General features: G+C 43.5%; 1 protein-coding gene across 1 annotated transcript in view; it reads right to left on the bottom strand.

Moving 5' to 3' along the window:
* Positions 1-20,136, bottom strand: part of EP400 (E1A binding protein p400) — a 98,514-nt gene extending 78,378 nt beyond the window's left edge. The window contains exons 1-2 of the mRNA XM_082852952.1: positions 20,063-20,136; positions 16,294-17,630 (exon numbers count right to left, since the gene is read on the bottom strand). Of these exons, the coding sequence (XP_082709078.1) occupies positions 16,294-17,595 (1,302 nt within the window). The 5' untranslated portion in view covers positions 17,596-17,630; positions 20,063-20,136. The remainder of the gene's footprint in view (positions 1-16,293; positions 17,631-20,062) is intronic.
* Positions 20,137-20,410: the final 274 nt, after the last annotated feature.

The raw sequence follows: 20,410 nt of genomic DNA, 5'->3' as shown, positions 1-20,410 counted from the left end.
TGCACTGCCAGGACCATGAGAGTGGCTACTGACCCCAGCATCCCTAGGAAGGGACACTGCACTGCCAGGACCATGAGAGTGGCTACTGACCAGCATCCCTAGGAAGGGACACTGCACTGCCAGGACCATGAGAGTGGCTACTGACCCCAGCATCCCTAGGAAGGGACACTGCACTGCCAGGACCATGAGAGTGGCTACTGACCAGCATCCCTAGGAAGGGACACTGCACTGCCAGGACCATGAGAGTGGCTACTGACCAGCATCCCTAGGAAGGGACACTGCACTGCCAGGACCAGCCATGCTGCAGGTTTTACCTCACATGGGGCAAGGCCCCAGAGTAAGGAAAAGGGAAAGTAAGCACCCCCTCTTTACATTTAACAAAGATGGGGGCGGAAGGAAGAGAGGGAAGGAGGGAGAAGAGAAAAGAATGATTTAAAAAACAGACAATATGTGAACAGTGGTTGTCTCTGGGGACAAGATTACAATCAATTTATAATCTGTGTGTGTGTGCACTTTTCTAAATTTTCTAAATGTTTTACAATGAACATGTATTACTTCTGTAATCAAAAAAAGGTTTTGTGTTTTTTTTAAATAAAAGAAATTGATACAGGGTTCTGTGTCCAGTAATGGCCAAGTACTTCCTGTTGGACTAAACACATTCAAGATAAATACAAACTCTAAAAGAAATATTAAAAACGTGAAAAGGTGGGCAGATACAGCATGGGACTCGATACCTGCAAGGAGGGAATGAAACTAGGAGACGCTTCTGGGTTTACGGCATTTGGCACAAGGGCAGGCCCCAGTCTCAGACCCAGACAGGGAGGGTCTCACTGGCTTGAAGACTACTAGGACGGAGAGTAGGAGACCAGAGCGGAGACAGGTAAGGGAGAATCGCCACAGGAGGCAGCGGAGATGGGCCCCAAGCTCCCCTTTTTTCTGGCTGCCTCCTGACCACCCACATGCCAAGACGCCAAGCACAGGCCAGCATAACCACACTGAGATCTCAGGAGGCAGAGTCTACAGTTTCAATCCAATCACATTAACTAGATGTGAAAGCAAACCAGCAGAACTCCTCAGAAGGATATAACAGATCTCAGGGTCTCTGCAACCTATCATTCACGATACCCAAAACCCAATTCAAAATCAATCAACATGATACACCATATTAACAAATTGAAGGATAAAAACCATATGATCATCTCAATAGAAAAAGCTTTTGACAAAAGTCAACACCCAATTCTGATAAAAACCCTCCAGAAGGCAGGCACAGAGGGAACTTACCTCAACATAATAAAGGCCATATGTGACAAATCCACAGCCAACATCGCCCTCAATGGTGAAAAACTGAAAGCATTTCCTCTAACATGAGGAACAAGACAAGGTTGGCCACTCTCACCACTATTATTCAAGCTAGTTTTGGAAGTTTTAGCCACAGCAATCAGAGAAGAAAAAGAAATAAAAGGAATCCAAATCGGAAAAGAAGTAAAACTGTCACTGTTTGCAGATGACATGATCCTGTACATAGAGAATCCTAAAGATGCTACCAGAAAACTACTAGAGCTAATCAATGAATTTGGTAAAGTAGCAGGATGCAAAATTAATGCACAGAAATCTCTTGCATTCCTATCCACTAATGATGAAAAATCTGAAAGAGAAATTAAGGAAATGCTCCCATTTACCATTGCAACAAAAAGAATAAAATATCTAGGAATAAACCTACCTAAGGAGACAAAAGACCTGTATGCAGAAAATTATAAGACACTGATGAAAGAAATTAAAGATGATACAAATAGATGGAGAGATATACCATGTTCTTGGATTGGAAGAATCAACATTGTGAAAATGACTCTACTACCCAAAGCAATCTATAGATTCAATGCAATCCCTATCAAACTACCACTGGCATTTTTCACAGAACTAGAACAAAAAATTTCACAATTTGTATGGAAACACAAAAGACCCCGAATAGCCAAAGCAATCTTGAGAACGAAAGAAGGAACTGGAGGAATCAGGCTCCCTGACTTCAGACTATACTACAAAGCTACAGTTATCAAGACGGTATGGTACTGGCACAAAAACAGAAAGATAGATCAATGGAACAGGATAGAAAGCCCAGAGATAAACCCATGCACATATGGACACCTTATCTTTGATAAAGGTGGCAGTAATGTACAATGGAGAAAGGACAGCCTCTTCAATAAGTGGTGCTGGGAAAACTGGACAGGTACATGTAAAAGTATGAGATTAGATCACTCCCTAACACCATACACAAAAATAAGCTCAAAATGGATTAAAGACCTAAATGTAAGGCCAGAAACTATCAAACTCTTAGAGGAAAACATAGGCAGAACACTCTATGACATAAATCACAGCAAGATCCTTTCTGACCCACCTCCTAGAGTAATGGAAATAAAAACAAAAATAAACAAATGGGACCTAATGAAACTTCAAAGCTTTTGCACAGCAAAGGAAACCATAAACAGGACCAAAAGACAACCCTCAGAATGGGAGAAAATATTTGCAAATGAAGCAACCGACAAAGGATTAATCTCCAAAATTTACAAGCAGCTCATGCAGCTCAATAACAAGAAAACAAACAACCCAATCCAAAAATGGGCAGAAGACCTAAATAGACATTTCTCCAAAGAAGATATACAGACTGCCAACAAACACATGAAAGAATGCTCAACATCATTAATCATTAGAGAAATGCAAATCAAAACTACAATGAGATATCATCTCACACCAGTCAGAATGGCCATCATCAAAAAATCTAGAAACAATAAATGCTGGAGAGGGTGTGGAGAAAAGGGAACCCTCTTGCACTGCTGGTGGGAATGTGAATTGGTTCAGCCACTATGGAGAACAGTATGGAGGTTCCTTAAAAAACTACAAATAGAACTACCATATGACCCAGCAATCCCACTACTGGGCATATACCCTGAGAAAACCAAAATTCAAAAAGAGTCATGTACCAAAATGTTCATTGCAGCTCTATTTACAATAGCCCGGAGATGGAAACAACCTAAGTGCCCGTCATCGGATGAATGGATAAAGAAGATGTGGCACATATATACAATGGAATATTACTCAGCCATAAAAAGAAACGAAATTGAGCTATTTGTAATGAGGTGGATAGACCTAGAGTCTGTCATTCAGAGTGAAGTAAGTCAGAAAGAAAAAGACAAATACCGTATGCTAACACATATATATGGAATTTAAGAAAAAAAATGTCATGAAGAACCTAGGGGTAAAGCAGGAATAAAGATGCAGACCTCCTAGAGAACGGACTTGAGGTTATGGGGAGGGGGAAGGGTGAGCTGTGACAGAGCGAGAGAGAGTCATGGGCATATACACACTAACAAACGTAGTAAGGTAGATAGCTAGTGGGAAGCAGCCGCATGGCACAGGGATATTGGCTCGGTGCTTTGTGACAGCCTGGAGGGGTGGGATAGGGAGGGTGGGAGGGAGGGAGACGCAACAGGGAAGACATATGGGAACATATGTTTATGTATGACTGATTCACTTTGTTATAAAGCAGAAACTAACACACCATTGTAAAGCAATTATACCCCAATAAAGATGTTAAAAAAAAAAAAAAAGAAAACCATATGATCATCTCAATAGAAAAAGCTTTTGACAAAAGTCAACACCCAATTCTGATAAAAACCCTCCAGAAGGCAGGCACAGAGGGAACTTACCTCAACATAATAAAGGCCATATGTGACAAATCCACAGCCAACATCGCCCTCAATGGTGAAAAACTGAAAGCATTTCCTCTAACATGAGGAACAAGACAAGGTTGGCCACTCTCACCACTATTATTCAAGCTAGTTTTGGAAGTTTTAGCCACAGCAATCAGAGAAGAAAAAGAAATAAAAGGAATCCAAATCGGAAAAGAAGTAAAACTGTCACTGTTTGCAGATGACATGATCCTGTACATAGAGAATCCTAAAGATGCTACCAGAAAACTACTAGAGCTAATCAATGAATTTGGTAAAGTAGCAGGATGCAAAATTAATGCACAGAAATCTCTTGCATTCCTATCCACTAATGATGAAAAATCTGAAAGAGAAATTAAGGAAATGCTCCCATTTACCATTGCAACAAAAAGAATAAAATACCGAGGAATAAACCTACCTAAGGAGACAAAAGACCTGTATGAAGAAAACTATAAGACACTGATGAAAGAAACTGAAGATGATATAAACGGATGGAGAGATATACCACGTTCCTGGATTGGAAGAATCGACATTGTGAAAATGACTCTACTACCCAAAGCAACCTACAGATTCAATGTAATCCCTATCAAACTACCACTGGCATTTTTCACAGAACTAGAACAAAAAATTTCACAATTTGTATGGAAACACAAAAGACCCCGAATACCCAAAGCAATCTTGAGAAAGAAAAACGGAGCTGGAGGAATCAGGCTCCCTGACCTCAGACTATACTACGAAGCTACAGCAATCAAGACTTCCCTGGTGGCACAGTGGTTGAGAATCTGCCTGCCAATGCAGGGGACACGGGTTCAAGCCCTGGTCTGGGAAGATCCCACATGCCGTGGAGCAACTGGGACCATGAGCCACAACTACTGAGCCTGCACGTCTGGGGCCTGTGCTGTGCAACAAGAGAGGCCGCAATAGAGAGAGCCCTGCACACTGCGATGAAGAGTGGCCCCCACTCGCTGCAACTAGAGAAAGCCCTCACACAGAAACGAAGACCCAACACAGCCCAAAATAAATAAATTTATTTAAAAAAAAAAAAAAAGGACAGTATGGTACTGGCACAAAAACAGAATCTATAGATCAATAGAACAGGATAGAAAGCCCAGAGATAAACCCACGCACATATGGTCACCTTATCTTTGATAAAGGAGGCAAGAATATACAATGGAGAAAAGACAGAAGTGGTGCTGGGAAAACTGGACAGCTACATGTAAAAAGAATGAAATTAGAACACTCCCTGACACCATACACACAGAAAAACCTCAAAATGGATTAAAGACCCAAATGTAAGGACAGACACTATAAAACTCTTAGAGGAAAACATAGGTAGAACACTCTATGACATAAATCACAGCAAGATCCTTTTTGACCCACCTCCTAGAGAAATGGAAATAAAAACAAAAATAAACAAATGGGACCTAATGAAACTTGAAAGCTTTTGCACAGCAAAGGAAACCATAAAAAAGACGAAAAGACAACCCTCAGAATGGGAAAAAATATTTGCAACGAAGCAACTGACAAAAGATTAATCTCCAAAATATACAAGCAGCTCATGCAGCTCAATATCAAAAAAAAACAAACAACCCAATCCAAAAATGAGCAGAAGACCTAAACAGATATTTCTCCGAAGAAGATATACAGATTGCCAACAAACACATGAAAGGATGCTCAACATCACTAATCATTAGAGAAATGCAAATCAAAACTGCAATGAGGGGGCTTCCCTGGTGGCGCAGTGGTGAAGAATCTGCCTGCTAAGGCAGGGGACATGGGTTCGAGCCCTGGCCCGTGAAGATCCCACATACTGCGGAGCAACTAAGCCCATGCGCCACAACTACTGAGCCTGCGCTCAAGAGCCCGCAAGCCGCAACTACTGAGCCCACGTGCCACAACTACTGAAGCCTGCGTGCCTAGAGCCCATGCTCCACTACTAGAGAAACCACCACAATGAGAAGCCCACGCACCACAACAAAGAGCAGCCCCCACTTGCAGCAACTAGACAAAGCCCGCACAAAGCAACGAAGACCCAATGGAGCCAAAAATAAAAACAAATAAATAAATTTATAAAACAAAAAAGCAAAAAACTACGAGGTATCACCTCACACCGGTCAGAATGGCCATCATCAAAAAAATCTACAAACAATAAATGCTGGAGAGGGTGTGGAGAAAAGGGAACCCTCTTGCACTGTTGGTGGGAATGTAAATTGATACAGCCACTATGGAGAACAGTATGGAGGTTCCTTAAAAAACTAAAAATAGAACTACCATACGACCCAGCAGCAATCCCACTCCTGGGCATATACCCTGAGAAAACCATAATTCAAAAAGAGTCATGTACCAAAATGTTCACTGCAGCTCTATTTACAATAGCCGGGACATGGAAGCAACCTAAGTGTCCATCGACAGATGAATGGATAAAGAAGATGTGACACATATATACAATGGAATATTACTCAGCCATAAAAAGAAATGAAATTGAACTATTCGTAGTGAGGTGGATGGACCTAGAATCCGTCATACAGAGCGAAGTAAGTCAGAAAGAGAAAAACAAATACAGTATGCTAACACATATATATGGAATCTAAAAAAATGGTTCTAAAGAACCTAGGGGCAGGACAGGAATAAAGACGCAGACATAGAAAATGGACTTGAGGACACGGGGAGGGGGAAGGGTAAGCTGGGACGAAGTGAGAGAGTGGCATGGACATATATACACTACCAAACGTAAAATAGCTAGCTAGTGGGAAGCAGCCGCATAGCACAGGGAGATCAGCTCGGGGCTTTGTGACCACCTAGAGGGGTGGGATAGGAAGGGTGGGAGGGAGACGCAAGAGGGAGGTGATATGGGGATATACGTATACATATAGCTGATTCACTTTGTTATACAGCAGAAACTAACACAACATTGTAAAGCAATTATACTCCAATAAAGATGTTAAAAATATATATATTAAAAAAAAATTACTCCAAAGCACAGAGACAAGAAAACACAAGCCATACTCAAAACAATCAATGGACACCAACCCCCAGATGCCTCACATTCTGGAAGTAGCAGCAGGGATTTTACAGTAGGTTTAATATGGACGCCCAAGGACATAAAGGTATGTTGTAATGAAAGACGAGAGGAAATCCTGACAGAAAAAAAGAAACGATTAAAAAACAGAACCAATCTGAAAAAGAATATATATATATCACTTCGCTGTACACCAGAAACACTGTAAATCAACTATACTTCAGTAAAAAAATAAATTTTTTTTAAAAAAGAAAAGAACCAAATAAAGACCTAGAACAGAAAAAGTGTCTGAAAGTTAAAAAATTCACTGGATAGGCTGAAGAGTAGGGTGGGGACACAGAGGTTGGTGAATTGAAAGCAGATTCTTGAGGGAAGAACAAGAGGAAGCCTGGACTTCAAGACTCAGCAGATGGCACAGTGCTGCTTAAGGATGGACGACAGATAAAAACAGCTGAGCAGAGAGCCCAGAGGGAGACTCAGACTCACACAACCTTGCCAGTTCCTAAAGACACCAAAGCAACCCAGATGGAATGAAAAGTCTTTTCAACCAAATGATGCTAGAAGACTGGATATCCATGTGAAAAAACTGATAAATTGAACTTCATTAAAATAAAAAACTAAGGGGCTTCCCTGGTGGCACAGTGGTTAAGAATCCGCCTGCCAATGCAGGGGACACGGGTTTGAACCCTGGTCCAGGAAGATCCCACATGTTGAGGAGCAACTAAGCCCGTGCGCCACAACTACTGAGCCTGCACTCTACAGAGCCCACAAGCCACAACTACTGAGCCTGCGTGCCACAACTACTGAAGCCTGTGCGCCTAGAGCCCGTGCTCCGCAACAAGAGAAGCCACCACAATGAGAAGCCCGCGCACCACAACGAAGAGCAGCCCCTGCGCATGGCAACGAAGACCCAATGCAGCTAAAAATAAATAAATAAAATTTTAAAAGAATAAAAAAATCAGTAGTTGGGGGATAAATCAGGAGCTTAAGGTTAAAATATACACACTACTATATATAAAATAGATAACCAACAAGGACCTACTGCACAGCACTGGAAACTATACTCAATATCTTGTAATAACCTATAATGGAAGAAAATATACATATATTTATATACATGTGTGTATAACTGAACCACTTTACTGTACACCTGAAACTAACACAGCATTGTAAATCAACTAAATTTCAATAAATTTTTTTAAATGGCAAAAAAAAAAATCAATAGTTGGGGTAGGGTTACAGAACTATAATTATTCATTCCCTTTAATGCTATAATCACCAAAAAATAATCTCCACTTAGGATTTTTTAAGATCTAAATAACTGTAATAAAAACTATTTTGGGGAATTCCCTGGCAGTCCAGTGGCTAGGACTCAGCCATGGGTCCGGGGTTCAATCCCTGGTCGGGGAACTAAGATCCCACAAGCGCGGCCAAAGAAAAAAAGAAGAAAGAAAAAAATACTACCTCAAAGTCTTTTGGAAGCAGACAGAAATTAATATACTGTGTATGTAATACAAGGAATTCTGTATTTATTTCTAGAGTTTCATTGGTCAATATAAAAATTCTACAACTGGTTGTAAATAATAAAACTCATACTGAGATTTTTTTTTTCCGAAGAAAACAAAAGGTATGTTTTTTCATTTCAATTCTTTCCTGACAGACTCTCCATTTTCTTGTCTCCTTAGACATCCACTAGTATTTGCGACAAAGATCTATAATTCAAAATGGACATTCCTTGGTTTTCCTCTTTTAGGTCTCTTAAATATTTATAACATTAAATAATGTGATTTTTAAAAGCATAGTAAAATTAATCATAGAATTTTTTTAAAAAAATTTTTTCAAAACTTGAATAGGTTTCTCTCCAGAGAAGATATACAAATGACCAACAAGCACATTAAGATGCCCACCATCACTCATCATAAGAGAAATGCAAAAGAAAACACAATGAGACACCACTTCACACTCACTAGGATGGCCAGAATTTCTTCTAACAGGAAAAAAAGAGTTGGCAAGGATATACAAATATCGGAAGCTCTGTATATTGCTGACGGGATGTAAAATGGGGTAGCTACTAAGTATTCATAGTGGACTGTTCGCAAGAGCCAAGAGCTGCAGACAGTCCGAATATTCATCAAGAGTGGATAAGCAAAATGTAGCACACCCGTACAATGGGTACACACTCTGCCATAAAAAGTTATGGAGTGCCGAGGCATGCTACAATGTGGGTGAACCTTGAAAACATCACGATAAGTGAAAGAAACCAGACACAAAATATTGCACGACTCCACACTAGGTCAATCTATGGAGACGATGCCGACTGGTGGCTGCCAGTGGCTGGAGGAGCAGGTACTGGGGAGTGACTGCTTTTGGGGTACGGGGTTTTCTTTTAAGACAATAAAGATATTTTAGAAATTGATATACATAACAGTGGTTGCTTAACACTGAATGTACTAAATGCCGCTGAATATTATGTGGTTAATACAAAAATGGTTATGTGAATTTCACTTATTTGTGCATAATCACAGAATTTAAACAGTGGGATGTGAGTGTTCACTGAACACTGTTTAGCTTTCCTGTTTGAAATTTTTCATAATAAAATGCTGAGAATTAGAAAAACTTATAAGTTTAAAAAGTAATGATAAAGCAATCACCCGTGTACTCATCCCGAGGCTTAAGAATAAACTGTTACGCACGCCCTGGAGACCCCACGCACTATGAAGGCATCCCCCTCCCCACCTGAACTGTGTGTGAACATTCTCCCCTGGTGCCACCACCTACAGGCTTAGCTCCACACTACGCTGTGTTTGGTTTTGCTTCCTAGTGAACTTTACCTGAAGGAACGCTGCAGCTGGGCTCTCCCGTAACTCCTTCTGTTCCACAGGGCGCTGCTGAGACCCGCCCACACCGACTCACTCCTTTTCACTACTGATTACTATTAGCGTTCCTCTATATGAATGTGCAGGACCCACTGACCTGTTCTACTGCTGACGGACATTATGTTTCTTTCCAGTTTGGGGCTATTAGAAGAAACGATGCTGCTGGGAACATTATTAGATGTGTTTTCTGGCACACAAACACAAGAATACCTTTAGAGCACGCTGTTTGGATCAAAAGGGCCTACCCACACTCACCTTTTCCAGATCATGTGAAATGTTTCCATGCTACACTCCCAATCAACAGTGGGTAAGAATCTCATAGACCTACATCAACAGATTCTGTCCAATTTAATTTCTGGCAATCTGGTGAGTATGACAGTAAATCAGAGGGTTTAATTTGTGTCACTGTGGAGACCATGCAACCTAAGTTTACAGGCACTCCCTGCCAACCACTGTCCCACGGTTCTTATGCAAATATTTATCAATGTGGTCTATAAACGCACCGATGTATTACATTCCTCTAAGCACTAACAGGAAATTTGTCCCACTAATAAACTTTCTGACAATTTCCAATTCAAGAAATTTTATCTTCAGTTGTATCAAATTCATTACAAGAACACCTAAATATTGGGTTCAAATTATTATTCCCCACCAAAAAGAACACAGTTTCTTGGAGAAATGACTGATTCCTGGACTGAATCAAGGCATGTGCAAGATAAACTTTAAACATCTTGTGCCAGAATGTAAGGAAGTACTTGGACAGTGCCAGGGATGTGTCAAAAGTATACTAGAGCCCGCTTGAAAGGGCTCCCACTGGTCAAATTACAGATAATTTGAACGTCAAAATAAACAGCAATAGAATAAATAGTAATAAACTGGGGCGGGGGGGCTGGGTAGCGGATGGCTGGCAGGGCACAAGGAGACTTGGTGCAAGTGGACACCCTGACACGTGTATGGGTTACACGGGCACTTGTCAAACTCAACAAATTCTAACATTTAAGATCTGTGCAGTCCCTGCCTACAAATTATACCTTAATATGATATAATTCACCACTTTTACAGACCAAAAAAGAAAAATCACATGATTATGTGAATAGATGCAGCAAATAGTATTTGACAAAATCCAACATCCATTCATGATAAATACTAGGAATAAAGGAATTTCCTTAACCTGATAAAGGACAGCTACAAAGTCTACAGCTAACATCATACTCCACACGGTGAAAGACTAAATGCTTCCCCCTAAGATCCAGAAGGTAAGAATTGTCTGTTCTTATCACTCCTATTCAGCATCACAGTGCAAGTCCATGCCAGTCCATGCCATTGCCAGTGCAAATAAGGCAAGAAAAAGAAATAAAAGGCATACAGATAGAAGAAAATATAAATTTTGCTTTCTTTGCAGACATGATTCTCTAGGTAGAAAATCCCATGGAATCTACAAAAAAGCTCCTAAAACTAATAAATGAGTTTAGCAAGGTTGCATAATCAAGTGTATTCCTATATACTTGCAATGAACAACTAGAAAAAAATTTTTAAATTTAAGTACCATCTATAGCACCACAGAAAAATTGGAATAGCTGGGTATAAGTCTAACAAGACATACATAGAATTTGCATGCTGAAAACTACAAAATACTGATGAAAGAAATCAAAGAAGACAAAAATAAATGGAGAACATACCATATTCCTGGCCTGGAAGACTCAACGTTGTCAAGATATTACTTCACCCCAAACAGGTCAATAGAGTCAATCCAATCTCAATCAAAATCCTAGCAGGGGGCTTCCCTGGTGGCGCAGTGGTTGAGAGTCCGCCTGCCGATGCAGGGGACGCAGGTTCGTGCCCTGGTCCGGGAGGATCCTACATGCCGCGGAGCGGCTGGGACCATGAGCCATGGCCACTGAGCCTGCGCGTCCGGAGCCTGTGCTCCGCAACGGGAGAGGCCACAACAGTGAGAGGCCCGCGTACCGCAAAAAAAAAAAAAAAAAAAAAAAAAATCCTAGCAGGATGTTCTATGGATATCGACAAGCTGATTCTAAAATGTATATGGAAAGTGAAAGGAACCAGAATGACCAAAACAATTCTGAAAAAGAACAGAGTTGAAGAACTCACACTAACTGATTTCAGGACTTACTACAAAGATATAGTAGTAAAGACAGTGTGGCATTAGCAAAAAGATAGACACAGAGATCAATGGAAGAGAAGAGAGCCTAGAAACACACCCATACGGACAGGATCAACTGATTTCTGACAAAGATGCAAAATCAATTCAGCAGATACAAGACAGTCTTTTTAAGAAACACTGCTTAACTAACTGGCTGTCAATATACAAAGAAATAAACTTCTACCGATGCTTGCATGTTATACAATACTTTACTCAAAATGGATCACACGGGCTTCCCTGGTGGTGCAGTGGTTGAGAGTCTGCCTGCCGATGCAGGGGATACGGGTTCATGCCCCGGTCCGGGAAGATCCCACATGCCGCGGAGCGGCTGGGCCCGTGAGCCATGGCCGTTGGGCCTGCGCGTCTGGAGCCTGTGCTCTGCAACGGGAGGGGCCACAACAGTGAGAGGCCCGCGTATCGAAAAAAAAAAAAAAAAAAAAGGATCACAGACCTAAATGTAAAACATAAAACTATACAACTTCTAAAAAAAAAAAACTAGAGGAAATTTTTGTGACCTTGGGTTGAGTGAAGAGTTCTTATATAACAAAATCACAATCCATAAAAGAAAAAAAAATGATAAAAGAGACCACATCAAAATTCAGAACTTCTGCTCTGTAAAAAATGATCTAAAAGAAGAAAAAGATACGGCACAGAATGACAGAAAAATATGTGCAAATTTATATCTGACAAAAAGCTTATATCCAAATTATATAAAGAATTCTCAAATGCAACAATAAAGCAAATGACTCAATGGGAAAAAAGTGGTGAAGGAAATGAACAGATACTTCACTGAAGAAGATATACAAATGGAAATGAACACATGAAAAAGAAAAGTTGTTCAACATCATTAGTCTTTAGAGATATACAAGTTAAAACCACTGCATACGTATTAGAATAACTACAGAAGAAAACTGACAAGAACAAGTAGTGGGGAGGACGCAGAACAAAAGGAACTCTCAGTCACCGCTGGTGGGAATGTGAAACGGAACAGCCACTGTGGAAAGTTTGGCAGTCGCATGTGAAACTGAATGTACTCTTAATAACAGCCCAGAAACCTGTCTCCTAGGTATGCCAACAACTGGAAACAACCCAACGTCCTTCAAAGGGTGAATGGCTCAACAAGCTGGGGAACGCTCATATAGAGGAGTACCGCTCAGCAAAGAAAGGAAACAATTGGCAAATTCAACAACGTGGATGAATCTCAAATGCATTAATTATTATGCTAACTGAAAGAAGCCAGGCTGAAAAGGCAGCATGCACATACTATACTGTATAATTCCATTTATATTTTATTCTGGAAAAGGCAAAATCATAGACAGACAACAAAGGTTAAGGGAGGGAGAAAATTTGACGACAGAGATGTGGCATGGGGAACATCTGGGGGGATGACAGAACTCCTCTGTCTCTTGGGTGGTGGTGGTTACACAACTCTAGGCATTTAACAAAACTCACAGCACTATAGACCAAAAAGAATAAACTTTACTGAATTAAATAAATTTAAATAAATAAATACCATTAATGACATATGAAAATGAAATAAGAATCTGTATGTGAATATACGTAATGGAAGAAAAAAGAAAGTTCATCATTACAGCAGAATGCCAGCTAATGAATGCAGAAGGAATAATGGAGTTAGAAAATCCACTTTGCAGTCTTTAACGTGACAGCTGACTCCAGCAGGACTCGCCAATAGATAACAGAATTAGTGGCCCATGTCAAACGACATTCTACAAAATAACTGACCTACACTTCTCAAAAATGTGAAGGCAAGAAAGAGCGAGGAGCTTGCCCAGATTAAAGAAGACCCAGAGAGGCACGGCCACTAAACACAACGGGTGATCCCAGACTGGGAGAAAAACAGCTATACAAAGGATGTCACCGGAACAAGAGACAAAATTTGCACATGAGCTGTGGCTTAGTCATAGTAAAAGTTACTGTAAAATTTCCAGAATTGATTGTTATACCATGGTTAGGTCAGGTAACACTCGTACCTGATACCATATGAAGAAGGACTTAGGGATGCAAGTGTGATATGATGTCTGCAATTTACTCTCAAATAGTTTGGGGGAAATGTGTATGTGTGTACATATAAAAGAGAGAGAGAATAAAAATAATGCAAATGGGGCAAAAAGTTAACAACTGGTGGATTTGGGTAGAGGATATAACGGGAGGTCTTTGTACTGTTATTGCAACTTTTATATATGTTTGAAATTATACCAAAATTAAAAATTAAGAAAATTTTAAAAACATTATCACCACAAGATTCAACTGCTTTCAGAACCTAGCACAATCTATTCCAAAATGACTAGAATCTGACCTGTACTTTTAGGTTCTTGGCATTTATTAATGTAACACTGAGTGATTTAATTTTCAAAAAATTAAAAATAATCAGTTTGCATTCAATTAACATCCATTTAGAAGCCTAAGGTCCTGGTATTTTAGAAGTGTGTTTCATTTCAGTGTTTCTTCTAGCTACAGAAAATATCAAGTTATCATCTGTGTAATCTTTCTTTTTTTCTTCTGTTTGCACTGTTCTCAAAAATACAGATAGAAGACACGAGAAAGCACGAACATTTAAAACACAGCACACAAGGAATCCTGAGCATACATTCAACAGGACTGTAGGTATTAGATGACATGCATGCTGAAGCTACTACTGCGTTACAGGTCAATACACACAAAAAATAATGCATTAAGGTCTGTGTTGTCATTTACTCATGCAATTTAGTTGTATAATTTTATATGCAGGAAGGCTTTTTTACTTTTTTAAAATAAGGAATGGGCTCTGGAAAAAAATGCTGAAGAGCAAATAGTAAATTGAAGGTTAAAATATCTGGATGAAGGAAAAGTTTCGGATGAGACTACATTTTAGAACCATCGAAAAGTACCTGAAATGGTTGCTGCTGGGATGAAAAAGCAGCAGAAACATTTGGAGGAAGCTGGGTTGCTATAGCAACAGGAGTACCAGTCTGCCCATCCTTTCCTGTCACAACCTTTACCTGAGAGGAAATATTTTGAGAAAAAAAGGCAACATAATTTTTAAGACTGCTCAAAATTTTGTTAGAATTTTATTGCTGATAGCTCACTGATGTCTGGTGTTTAAAAATGGAATTTTTTTGCATCAAATCCTGTAAAAGGACACTGAACTGATTTGTGACAGATTTATAATACCCTAACTCAACTGCAAATCTTGCAGAAACTCCAATTTAAGTCACAAGTGCAATGTCCTTAGATCCTGCAACTTCAAACTTTAAAAATGGTAATGGCGGACAGTCTTCAAGTAGCAAAGCCCTGACAACCTCATAGGCAATTTACACCCTGGCCTACTACGTGCAGGTCAGCATGGCAATGACAGAGAAGGGGGATTGAGCCTACAGACAACATTGGTGTACAAACATAAAAGAGAACTGAATTTCACTATTTCATGGCAACAGAGGTGAAATCCTCAAAAAAAAAAATCATATAAACCTTTTAGAAAATAAAAATGGTTCATCCTGGAAAGGGTGTTAAAGAAAACACCAAATGGCAAAGCCACACATAATAAATATCAACGAGGAGATGAGCAAAGAGGCCAGCTTTTGTTCATCAAAGGCTGATTTCTTTGCAGAAGAACTGACAGAGATTTACACTATTTTAGCTGTATCAAAAAACAAAATGAGCTCCACCAACATAGTGTACAGTCACAACACAGAGGCACAAATCCAGTGCATCACGCTGCACCTCACTGTCGCCCTGTCTGCTCAGCTTCCTTCTCTAGGAAGTACCAATAAGGGACCTTAGGAATCACTAAGGTACTGAGAATCCCAATTGGGGTTATTTATTAAGCACCCATTCCAGGCACCCAAAAAGTTCACTATCTAAAAAAGATTCTATCTTAAATACCACTCAGTAGCTATGTGCAACAGCGTGAGTTAAATATGTGATCTCAAATCTAAGACTACATCTAAAAATTGAAAAAATTCTCAGTTGCTTTGCCATAATAACCATATTTTAATCATGAAGATACCTTATAAATGTATCTAGTGATTTAAATCATAACTGATATACTGTAACAACCTAGTGATTCAAATCCCTTCTTTAAAAATGACATACATGGTGTTGAGAATCCCAATGGGTGAACCTGCGTAAGTATAATGTGAAACCTGGGGAACCAGCGGGAAGGTGTCCACACCCCTGGCTTCTGCAGGCCCTTCGGGGCTGGCCAACGTCCACACACCCAGCAGAGCACAGGGGAACGCTGGGTCAGGCCAGGTTGGCTCCCCAAACCGGGGAAGCATCCCTGTTCTAAACGCACCGGCAATACTCACAGCACCACTCTGCACCGTCCTCCTAACTAGAGCAGCTCTTTCCTTCCATGAAGGAAAAAGCAAATGCATCTTCCATTTGCTCCTCGATCAGATCCTTATGAACTGCATCTCATGAACACCCCAGGCTCACAGATCACGTGCAATTCACGGCTGCCTGCACGCACAGCCAAGCAGCCCGGCCTGCTGGTGACTGGGCGCCGCCCCTCACCTCGTCGTTGATGACCTCAGACTTCTCCTCGTCCTCGTCCTCGTCCTCCTCCTCCAGGTCCAAATCGTTCTGCCTAAGGTAAGCTTGTAACGGGGCATAATGCTTCTTCTTGAAAGCTAGGAAATCCATCATGTTTCCCTGAAGGTGCTGCAAGAAGAACAGCTCGACCAAGTACTCCTTGAAGGCCGCCTTCAGAGCCTCCATCTCCCTGAAGTGGTAGTCCAGGCACTGCTTCCGCATCTGAGCCAGCTCCTGGGAGGCCGCGGGGATCTCTTCCAATTTCCTGGGAGCCTTTCTTATCCCCGCGCTCCCCGCAGACGGGACAGGAAGGCTGGAGAGGCCCGGGGGCGCTGCGGTCCTGGAAGGGCTGGTGGGGGGCGGTGGGGACGTCATCCCAAACGCCGAAGTCCCCCCGACCCCAGGGAGCAGAGGCCTGGTCAGCGGAGGCCCCTGCAGCACCTGCTGCTGCTGGATCAGCTGCCCCTGGATGATGCTGCTGATCTGGGGCGGCAGGCTCGTCGTGGTGATGTGGCCAGGGCTGGCCAGGGGCTGCAGGCCGGCCCCACCTGCGGCCGCGGGGCTCTGAGGTCCCAGGTGGTGGACGGTGCCCCCCGACTGCGCGTGGGGCTGCGAGAGTCTCCGTTCTCTGACCGTGATGGGCGCCCCCGTGTGCTGCAGCTGAACCTGGGCGCCCGGGGCCATCTGCGCCAGGCCCGAGCCCTCCTGGAACACGAAGTGGCCGCCACTGGACGGGCTCAGGCTGATCTGTCTCACCAGCACACTGGCGTCCACAAAGCCCCCGGTGGGACTGCTGCTGCACAGGCCCAGGCCGGGGCCAGGGGCTCCCGCCCGCACGCTCTGCAGGCCCGGTCCCGGCCCGGGGCTGGGCTGGGTGGGGCTCTGAGTCTGCACCTGCTGGGACAGCGGCGAGGTGACCTGGATGTACGATGGAGACCCGTGCTCAAACCGCCTCTGCTGTGCACTGAACTGGAATCCCGGAGAAGTGGGGCTGGGCAGCGGCAGGGGGGCCAGCGTGATCTGGGGGTTCCCTCCCACCACCGGCCCCACATTCTGAAGGGCGATGTTCACGCTCTGCCCGGCCACGGGGCTGCGGTTCATCAGCTGCTGAACTTGGTAACCGGGGGACTGGGGCGCGGACGGGCTCGCCGCCGGCGCAAAGGGCGTGGCGGGGGACTGCGGGGGGTTGGGACGGGCCTGCTGCTCTTCTCCTTCGCTGCCAGCGAAGGCCCTGGACCTCTGCAGCTGGTGCTGGACGTTCTGAGGGCCGCTGCCATGGTGCATGATCGCCCTCCTTTTTTATCCAACTTAATGCTCTGCTGAAAAAACACAGTTAAAATCAAGTTACTTAGAGGCAAATATAACCATCTGATCACTACTTATTCTGAGTACCATTTAGCAGCACCGGACAGATGCTCTGGAGGGATGTTCCCACCAGCATCTGATACAAACCACTGTCTTACTGTCATCGAGCCCCGACGAGATGGCACTGGAGACCATCTCCTTCAGCACAGAGGAGGGACAGGGCCTTCTGGGTCACTGCTGTGCCTGGGGCCAGGACATGGCCTGGCAGAAGCAGGTGGGTGGTCCCAACCAGCTCCCGAGGAAGCTAACTGGCAATCACTTGCTCAAGGCCAGCGGGATATGAACCTGGTGCTGGCGCTCGTGACAGGCATGTTTCTTCCTGGGAGGCTATTCCTCGTCCGGTGGCCCTGCTCCGTGCCGCCACGTGCTGGGGCAGTCTGCCCACCTCTCCCAGTGGAGGAACGGTGCCCAGGAGGCCGCCAGTGGCTCCCACACGTGCCACCATCGCATGTCATCAGAAGAGAACCGCCCCTCACCAGCTGGCAGTTCTCATGAGCATCTGTGCAACGCCCCTGCAAACACCCCCGGGTTACTTGAGTGTGAACACACAGAGCCCCTCTGCGCTCCTGGGGGAGAGGCCCAGGCCTGGTGCCAGCCTCGCACCTCAGCCCTCTCTACGAGCTCACCTGGGGGTGGTGGGTGTTTCCAGAAGAAAACCTCAGGAGAGAAGGGAGCAGCCAGGACGGGAGAGTCCCCGTCAGGGGTCCGCCAACTCTCTGGGAGCTGGGACATGGCTTTAAAGGGGCTCATGGCCCCAAGAGTGCTGAGGGCCGCGGACTAGGGAAGGGGGCGGGAGAGGGGACAGGACGCTGAGAAAGGACGGGAGGAAGCAGAGGACTAGCAGGAGGAGGCTAATTCCGAGGTGAGGCAGGGAGGCCGCCCACAAGTCACACTGGGCTGGAGCCTTGCTGTCTGCAAGGGGGCGACCCCGCTGGGAACAGGACGACAGCCGCAGCCTGTCTGCTCCCCACTGGCTGGGTCAGAAATACCCTCCCCCCGATTACAATTCTCAAGTCTTTGCTGACACACCTAGCTCCCCATTTCTTGGTGTTCCCTCCAGCCCTCCCCGCAAGACAAGCAGGAGCATCCTTTCGTCTTCAGGGCATCACTGTTATTTCACGGAGAAAACGGACAAGGGATGAAAAACATTATAAACCGAAAGTTACAAGACTTAAAAAGTGAAAATACACATTTGTATGAATGCTGCCACAGTCCCAGGCCCCTGGCTGAAACACACATATGTATGAAATCAAGAGCTACAGAACTCATGGGTGCACAAGTGAAGGCTGGGAAACATAAAGACCAGTGCCTGCTTAGACTAGCAGGGGAAGGCACTCTCTGCTCTGATGACCGTCTCTGAAGATGGAGTCTAAAGACCATGGGCAGGCTGCAGCCAACACATCCAAACGGCAAATCGGGACCACAGCCTTAATTACCATCCCAGGAGCCCTCTCCCACCCTCGCCCCCAGCAGAGAGCCCAGCAACGTGGGCGGGAACCGTGAGCTGTGGGACACTCAAGGGCGGGGGACTCTGGGGCATGCTTATTGCTTTCAAGACGAGCTTTTGGGACTTCCATCATGGTCCAGTGGTTAAGACTCTGTGCTCCCAATGCAGGGGGCCTGGGTTCGATCTCTGGTCAGGGAACTGGATCCCGCATGCATGCCGCAACTAAGACCCGGCACAGCCCAATCAATCAATCAATCAATCAATCAATCAAGTTTTAAAAAAGAGCTTTTGTTCCTGATCTTCTTAAACAAGCATTATGAGGAAGATTAGTGTAGAACAAACACAAAAATAGAATAAAAAGAATAAACAAACACATTAGGACATATTTCAGATTATTTCCTTAAAATACATTCCCAGAATACCAAAGATGGTAAGAGAGAACAAAGGCCAGAAAGAAACTCTCTCACATATAATAATTTACAAAACCAGGGGGAAGGTAAAGAATGGGGGGGGGGGAATACGTTGTGATGACTGACCTCTTGAAAAAATGTGGAGGGAGACAGCGCAGATCTCTGAGGGCTCAGAGCTCAGAACGTGCCTAACAGGGTGGCCGACAACGGTGGGGAAGCAGGCCCCATTACCTTTGACCTACTAATCCAACCTCTGGGAATTGCTAAGGAAATTCACCTACCAATTTTTTTAAATTATGCATAAAAATATTTATTACAGAATAATACAGTAGAAGTAAAAAGAAGTGTAACCAGAAATATCCAATGTTCAAGTTCTAGATGGAGACTATGTTATAAACATGGAAAAGTTTTTCAGATATATTATTAAGTGAAAAAAGTAGCATACTAATTGTACAACTTAACCACGACTCTGTTAAAGATATAAATTAAAAAACTATCTACTGAGACATATGGAGACATAAATACTGACCTTCACCTGGAGAAGGAATAAAACACCTGGAAGAGCCACACAACGAGGCTGCCTCAGCAACGTAAAGACCGAGCTACAGACACACCCACACCACGAGGACGCCAAGGAGCACAGCCAGACGCAAGGACCACGGGCTGCAGGCCACTGACACGACAAGACATTCTGGAACAGGCAAAACCACAGAGGCAGATTAGACAGACGCTGCCAGGCTGCAGGTGGGAACTTGCGGGTGTGGAACTGGTTCTACACTTGATTTGGGACGATGGTTACAAGAACGAGTGTGTTCGTTCAAATGCAAAGAACTGTAAACTACACCTTGACTTTTTAAAAAGGTTCCTGGCTTCGGGG

This window comes from Leucopleurus acutus, assembly GCF_964270905.1.
Source record: "Leucopleurus acutus genome assembly, chromosome: 13".
NCBI lineage: Eukaryota > Metazoa > Chordata > Mammalia > Artiodactyla > Delphinidae > Leucopleurus > Leucopleurus acutus.
This window is presented reverse-complemented; position numbering and strand designations above follow the sequence as displayed.